We start from the raw sequence: 8293 nt of genomic DNA, 5'->3' as shown, positions 1-8293 counted from the left end.
CCCTCCCTCCTCTCCCTCCCTCCTCTCCCTCCTCTCTCTCCCTCCTCTCTCTCCCTCCTCTCCCTCTTAATTCTTTAAAGTCTCTTGGTACATTTCTTCCCTTCTACACACTTTTTTATATTCCCACAAAAATGGATCTACCTTGCTGCTTTCTCTGCTCTTTCCCATCTCCCTTTTCCAGACATACAATCTCTTAAACACATCTTCCTCCAACACTTAATTCCATTGTGATCAATGTATAATTTCTTCAGCCTATCCAACCTTCATTGGTTGTCTTTGTATTAATCCTAAATTGAAATTCAGTTGCCAAATTTTAATTGTTTGTTCAGTCCCCAGGCCCTTAATCAACAATCCAATTAGAATGGAAACACCTGTTCATTCCACATGGGGGAGAAAAAATAATACAGATGACTAATACACAGCTTGACTCCGTTGCCTGAACTGTTGCTGTTTTGATCCAGGAAAGAAAGATTTACCCCAGATCAGGAAGCTAGCAAGTACTCAACCAAAAAAATCCTTGCAACTGCCACTGTCTCAGGTCTCACTTATTCTAACAGAGCATTCCATGTTATAAGTACAACTCACTGTTGAGTAACATATTCTGGAGATCTTCTGTGATGTATCAGGAAATGTTGTGATTTTGCACCTCCCCTTGCCCTGTCAGCTGCTAGCAGATTTTCACCCACTCTTTGTATCTTGTCACTCTTAATGTGAGGTTAATTAATGAGTTTATTAAAAAAAATCAATTGGGGAAGAAATATTGATTCTGTCTCTGCATATGCACTTGAGTGACAGCAGCCAGTAGTGAGAAGTCACAATGATTATCATGTTCCTTACCTTTCGTTCTAAAACACAATGGAAATTTTATTACTTCCTCCTCATAGCAATGTTATTTGCTGGAAAATTTTGTTAGATTGAGCTCAAGTTCTGATGGATTTTTAAAGTTCTGTTTGCTGTCAAAATATTGTTCAGCAGTGCACAGTACTGACAATACTTCTAGGTAAATGATCATTTTCTGGTACTGTTGCCTTTTCACATTATGCTTTGCATATCCAGCCTGATGATACAGTTTTGGAAGCATCTGGTTTGGTCACTATTTCTCAGAAAGACCATATTCTTTGTCTTGAGTTGGTAATTTTGTACATCTTAATTTGATGCAGCAGTGCTTTTGGTAATGATGCTTCCTATTCATAAGTTATGCCAGGTGTCCATGCAAATAATAATAGTGCTCACTCTAGAATGCAGGTTAAATTTTTGAAATTTGCTTTTTGCGTTTTTCGCCACAAGCAAAGGCAGTTACCACTTTCTGTTTTACAGCTGTGGGCTGTGGGCTGTGGGCTGTGGAGAGTAGAAGTTAAATCTACAAAAAGAAGTGGTTGGAGGAAGCAGGTTATGGAGAGTTCATTGGCTCAGCTGTAAATGGTTCTGACAATGTGTCTTCCTGAGACCTGACCTCTGCCTGTAATTTTAATACATTTGTGATTACATTCTTAAGGTGACTTGTCTGGTTTTTATTCATTTAGCCTGTGACGTAATCAGAAGACTGTGTTACTTGCAATCTTGAGCTGAAGGCTGAAGATCATGATGTCAAAGGAAGACTATAAGTTTTAAACACAGTTTCTGCTGTCAGGCTCTCTCCCTTGCTCTCTCTCTGGTGGCCCGAAAGCATAAAAGGAAGTAAAGAAGTGAATGGGAAATGCTGCTTATTCTTCATTTATGTCTTTAGAACACCACTTGAATGATTTATGGGTCATTCAATCTTTTTCTTGCATGGCCTGGGGTAGGGTGTTAAAGAAATTTTCCGTGCAGTGTTATGATATTTAACCTGTGCTTTAAGCATTGTTAGAATCTGTTTGCTATTGGAATTTGGTATTATCTTAGGACTGTGTGGGGGGAACTTTTAATATAAGAGAACAGAACTTACTGGGACAGTACTATGTATGCATGATATTTTCTACCATCACTGGAACATTTTCTAAAGTCATGTGGTTTTTTTAATGGAAAGCCATGTTCCCAATATTGCACATGATAATTGCTGATGAAAAACTTTTTTTTTGACTTTTCAGGCTGCTTCACGTGACGTCCCCATACGTCTCACTCTGCAGCCTCTCACTAAAACTACACTGGTAAGCTTTGCTTGAAATTAGTGGAAAAATTAAGCTTTGGGGAAAAGAAATGTTGAAAAGTACCTAGAAAGGGAGCCAAGATTAATCACTTGTCACAATCTTATCGGCTATTCTGCAGTCATTGCTGGTTCCAGCTGTGCAACGATAGTGGTTATTAACTAATTATTTTCATTTGTTCCACACCCAATTCAATTTTTAAATAATTAATTGGCTGAAATACTGGCAAAATTGTGAGTTGTCTAGATTTAGTATGAAATCTTAGTTGTAGCGAATGAATTGTACATGAATTTATGCTAAAATAGTTTGGATCCATCCAGTAGCAGGCACAAGGGCCAAGGAAGGCTGAGGCAGACATGAGTGTAAGGTTTCTGTTTCATGGAACTAGCCTCTTGCTGCTTCTAACTGAATTGAGGAAATTAGTAAAATAGGTCTGGTATACATCAGTACTGTAAATGGCATAATTATTGTAATGTTTTTATTAGTTAACCAGAGTGTTAAATCTGTGAAGAAATCATCAGTACATACAAGTTTGAAAGGAATAGGTTTGCATTTGAGAGATCGAATAGCATGCACTGACTCACAAATTACAGTATAGTACTTACCCAAACTTTTGTAATCCTCGTTCTTTGCTGGTGTAAGATGGTTGATTTCTTTTCATTCCCAGTGCTGATCAGTAATTATGTAATTTTAACTATTGGTTCAGCTGTAACAACTTTGTAAACTCAGAAATGAAGTATTTACTGAATATCATTACTTAGCTATTTCTACAAGTAAAAGTTGAAAACTCAACTGTAGCTATTCAGTTGTACAAAATCAGTATTTCAACATTTTCATTTTCTCATTTTGTTAACTGCTGTGAGTGCCTCAGGTTTTAATAGTCCAAATCAAAGCATGGGTCATGCATTGATTCAGGCAAGCACTTTCAAATATATTACTCAGACAAAATATAATGAAGATTACAGATCAAAAGAAAAGGATGCATCTAGGTACAAGTGAGACTCTACTGTGATAGACAAGTTTTTGTGTCAACTAGCAGCCTAGGAGTATTTGGGGATGGGGAAAGACTTGTCCTCTGACAGCTAGTTATAATTATCTGTTATTCCTGCATCCTGTTGTATTGCAGGGTAGTAATAGAATCATCGAATGATTACAATTTAGAAGGAGATCATCCTGCTTCCCATATCCGTGTTGGCTTTCCCTGCAAGTGCAATCTGGCAAGTTCCACTTGGAGCTAGATTTTCCCCCTAGCTCTGAAATTTTTCCCTTTCAGCTGCTTATCTGCTTCTCTTTTGAAAGTCATTGTTCAGGTGAATGGTTACTGACCGGAGATGCTAATTCTGCTTCTTTGTCCACAGATGTCAACTGATGGACTTTGTAGTTCACTTCACTCATATATATTTGACTCTTATTTTACTTTTGAATACATTTTCAATCTTCCTGATACCTTGAACTACTTGTGCACGGGTGTATCTGTTTCAGTACCCACTTCAGAATTGTGTCCTTTGTTTTATGTTGAACTCTTCATTATTCCTATCAAAATATATAACTTTGCCTTAAATTTCATGTGTAAAGCCTATATCCTCTTGAAGCTTACTTGCTCTCTGCCTTAAATTTCATATGTCCAGCCTTTATCCTGTTGAAGCTTATCATTATATTCCTCATTGTTTATACAGCAATTTAACACTATTTATGTTCCCAAAAAGTGCAGTTTTATATGAACCAAGTTTAATCAAATGAATGTTTTCATTAAAATCAAGCCAAAAATGGTTATGTTCTTTCATTTGTACCAAATTTCTATATTTGTGCTTGAAATAATTATAAAATATTATTGTTTTTAAATTTGTTAACACAGTCTGCTTGACTCCTGATGGCTTTCTCTCTCTCTCTTTCTCTCAGCCACTGCCTGACTCTCTGCCATATTGAGCAGGCGAGTCAGGGATGGAAGTGGTGTGCTGTGATACTGTGGACTTCTTCACTAAAACCATCACTCTCGCCAGTATTCAAAACTGAATACTGAATTATTCAAGTAACAAATTTGCATCATGTATTGGATTATTTTGTGTGCCAAACTTTGAAACTCAAAAATATTGATATAATGATTTTGAAAATGTAACACAACTCCAACAATTCTGGCAAGTCAGATAGCCCTGAATAAAAGCTAGTTCAAGGACCAATTAAATTCTGGGTGACTTGACTATCCCAGGTTGTTTTAGTTTCTTGCTGGGCTGTCAGCTTTCTAATTGATGCTGGAAAACTGAAATAAAATCAGAAAATGCTGGAAATTCTCAAGAGGCCAAAGAGCATCTGTGGAAAAAAATAGAGTTAACATTTCAAGTTGATGACCTTTCAGTCATTCTTATACCTTGGCTTAGTTCTGTGTGTGAAGAGAGTGTATGAGCAGTTTTGTACTTGTGTGATTTTTCTCTTTTTTTGTGTTGAGGAAGAACTTTATATGAGATTGAACTAGCCTTTTTTCCCCAACTCTGTAGTTAAATGAATTTGTGAAAACTTGCACTGATGCTGTGAAGCTGAGAGAAGCATCCTTCAGGAAGGAATATCTCGAAGGGATGCCATAGTCTTTTATTTGTTGCAGACTTTTGAAAAGTGACAAATTGCTTACAGAATGATAGATGTTTCTATTCTAAATTCCATTGAATCTCCTTTCTAATAGATTGGATAAATCATAGATAATGAAGTCTTGCAGGTTTGGTGGGTTTTAGGCCTTTTGAAGCACCAACAATAATTGACCTGTGCAGAAATGTTATTACACACCTGTAGAGTAGGTGGAACTTTAACCTGGATCTTCTGATTTAGAAAGAGGGTCACTATCTTTATCTTGTGTAACCATGGTTGTAAGAACACGTCTTTCATGCATCAAACTGCTAATTTGTGCAAATTAATGACTACCCTGTTCAGATATGTTATGGCACTCCTCTGGGTCAAGTAACCCTTGAAACTGGATTTTCTGGTTCAGAGTTCAGAGCACTACTGTTGTGCCACATGGTTCTTTGTCTCAAGCATGAGTGCAATGGCTACTGTCTTGTACGAGCATAGTGGCATTAAACACAGCAAAATTCTTACTAAGCCACATTTAAGTATATGCTGTTGTCTATTAGTTTTTTGTCTAAAAATTTGAATTTCATGCTGTAATAATAAAACCAATATACTGTGGATGCTGGAAATCTGAAATAAAAGCATAAAATGCTGAAGAAACTCAGCAAGTCTAGAAGCACCCATGGAGAATGAAACACAGTTGATGTTTTTAGATTGATATGACTTCTTCAGAATGGTCCTTTTATCACAGTTGCTGCAAGATACAACGGCTACAAGTCTTGACAGAGTCTATGTAGCATGACAATATAGTTCTGAAGACCTGAGCTCCAGAAGAAACCATTTCCCAAGCGGAACAATTCTAGTATAGCTTAAGCTTGGCATCCACTTTATATTGTGTAGAATTTGCTCCCTATTTTTCCCACCCAAAGCAGCATAAATTTAACCTGGTTACTATCCTTTTAGGAGAAAGTGAGGTCTGCAGATGCTGGAGATCAGAGCTGAAAATGTGTTGCTGGAAAAGCGCAGCAGGTCAGGCAGCATCCGGGGAACAGGAGAACCGACGTTCCGGGCATAAGCCCTTCCTGAAGAAGGGCTTATGCCCGAAACGTCGATTCTCCTGTTCCCTGGATGCTGCCTGACCTGCTGCGCTTTTCCAGCAACACATTTTCAGCTACTATCCTTTTAGTCCACTCTCTGCTATCTGGAAAGTGATGGGATTCATTGATATTGCTATTGAATACTTCACTAACATTCAGTATGGTACATTCAAGTACAACAGGATCTTAATCAGATGGGCCAAAGGGCCGAGGAGTGGTAGATGGAGTTTAAGTTAGATAAGTGTGAAGTGCTGCATGTTGAAAGACATATCCAGGCAGGACTTAATGGTAAGGTCCTGGGGAGTGTTGCTGAACAAAGAGACCTTGGAGTGCAGGTTCATAGTTCCTTGAACATGGAGCTGCAGATAGATAGGGTAGTGAAGGTGGCGTTTAGTGGGCTTTCCTTTATTGGTCACAACCTTGAGTATAGGAGTTGGGAGGTCATGTTGCGGCTGTACAGGACATTGGTTAGGCCACTTTTGGAATATTGTGTGAAATTCTGGTCTTCCTATAGGAAGGATGTTGTGAAACTTGAAAGGGTTTAGAAAAGATTTACAAGGACGTTTTCAGGGTTGGAGGGTTTGAACTGTAGGGAGAGGCTGAATAGGGTGGGGCTGTTTTCTCTGGAGTGTTGAAGGCTGAGGAATGACCTTGTAGAGGTTTATAAAATCATGAAAGGCAGGGATGGAATAAATAGGCAAGATCTTTTCTCTGGGTTGGGGGAGTCCAGAATTAGAGGGCATAGGTTTAAGGTAAGAGGAGAAAATTTAGAAGGGACCTAAGGGACAACTTTTTCACGCAGAGAGTGGTGCATGTATGGAATGAGCTGCCAGAGGAAGTATTGGAGGCTGGTACAATTTCATCATTTAAAAGGCATCTGGATTGGTATATGAATAGGATGGGTTTAAAGGGATATGGGCCGAGTGCTAGCGAATGGGAAAAGATTAATTTAAGCTATCTGGTCAGCATGGATGAGTTGGACTGAAGGGTCTGTTTCCGTGCTGTATATCTCTGTGACTTTGTGTTCCACCATGTTACCTGGACAGAGCAGATGGGGAAAAACTGTTGCAGTGTAGGAATGTTCAAGAAGGGCCACCAACCTAAGGTAATCCTGTAATAAGTGATGTAGGACAAGGCTGGCTTTGTGAACCTGCTATTGCGGAAGCATATGTTGTTATGACCGAGATGGAATGAGTTCACCACAAGTGTATTGTTTTTTTTCCCCTGGTTCCACTACTCCACAGGTCACAGTCATTAAGTTTGTTTTTTTTTCAGTTCCCAATTTAGTTTGCATTGCTTAAATTGATAGTTATTGCAATTTCCACCAGACAACGAGATTGTTTGGCAGGAAGGAAAGTGGCTGCTTTTTTTGATACAGTACTGGGTAACCTGCCAGCAACCTAACCAATCAAAAACTACAGACTGCAATAGGAGCCAGACTTGATGTCAACTTTACCTTTTGGGCCCTTGGCACTTAAAATGTCATAAAAATAAGTACAATCCAAGCAATTGGATTGCAGCTTTGACACATGGAACCTTCTTTCACTCCCTGCTTTGTCATACCATAACCATGACTAAAGAAGCAATATAAAGTAGTATAAATCAAAGATGAATTAGAGAAGGTGCAAGGAAGAACCCTGAAAATTATTCCAGGAATAAGGAATAACTATTAAGTTAGAAGGGATTATTGGAGAAGTTGGGGCTGTGTTCCTTGAAAAATGTTGAGAAGTGACTTTCTAAGGGCACTGAAAATCACGACATTGGACGGAGTAAATAAGCAAATACTATTTGTATTCATTGAAGGATCGAGAACCAGAGAGCATGTATGTAATTGGCAAATTAAACAATGGCAGCTTCAGAAAAATGTTTTCATGCAGTGTAGCTTAGGATCCGAGATACACTGCCTGGGACTGTGGTGGAAGTTGGAGCAATTGAAGCTTTCAAAAGCATATTGGTTAACCTCAGTTTTTACTGTGGAGGAAGAAATGGAGGCTAGAGAATACAGAGAAATAAATTTTGGTGTCTTACAAACTGTTCACATTATAGAAGAGGAAGTTCCGGAGGTCTTGGAGAGTATAAAGTTGGATAAGTCTCCATGACCTGATCTAGTGTGTCCCAGAACGTTGTGGGAAGTAAGGGAAGAAATTGTGAAACCCCTTTCAGAAATATTTGCATCATCTATAATGACAGGTGAGCTGTCTGATGACTGGAGGGTGGCTAATGTTGTAACTTTGTTAAAGAAAGGTTGTAAGGAGAAACCAAGGAACTATAGACCTGTGAGTCTGACTTTAGTTGTGGGTAAATTGTTGGAGGTGATTTTTAAGGAGAGGATTTCTGAACAGGATTTATGGGGGGGAAGGTAGCAAAGAGTACCGTAGGTGAATGGGGGTAGGGATGGAGGTGATAGGTCAGAGGAGAAGTGGAACAGGATAGGTGGGAAGGGAGATTGACAGGTAAGACAGGTCATGAGGACAGTGCTGAGCTGGAAGATTGGAACTGAGGTAAGGTGGGGGGAGG

At 38.9% G+C, this 8293-nt stretch overlaps 1 protein-coding gene across 9 annotated transcripts in view; it reads left to right on the top strand.

Moving 5' to 3' along the window:
- Positions 1–8293, top strand: part of LOC122544600 (nuclear receptor coactivator 7-like) — a 122593-nt gene that overhangs the window by 46817 nt on the left and 67483 nt on the right. For 4 of the 9 annotated variants that reach the window (XM_043683925.1, XM_043683919.1, XM_043683932.1 and 1 more), the window contains one exon: positions 2067–2126. The exons of 1 other annotated variant lie outside the window; for it this stretch is intronic. In XM_043683925.1, the coding sequence (XP_043539860.1) occupies positions 2067–2126 (60 nt within the window). Of the gene's footprint in view, positions 1–506; positions 539–892; positions 1001–1462; positions 1496–1730; positions 1781–2066; positions 2127–8293 lie in introns of those variants that run through there. 4 more of the 9 variants (XM_043683945.1, XM_043683940.1, XM_043683947.1 and 1 more) reach the window with 4 other exon arrangements.

Source organism: Chiloscyllium plagiosum, chromosome 3 (assembly GCF_004010195.1).
Source record: "Chiloscyllium plagiosum isolate BGI_BamShark_2017 chromosome 3, ASM401019v2, whole genome shotgun sequence".
In the NCBI taxonomy this organism is placed as follows: Eukaryota; Metazoa; Chordata; class Chondrichthyes; order Orectolobiformes; family Hemiscylliidae; genus Chiloscyllium; species Chiloscyllium plagiosum.
This window is presented reverse-complemented; position numbering and strand designations above follow the sequence as displayed.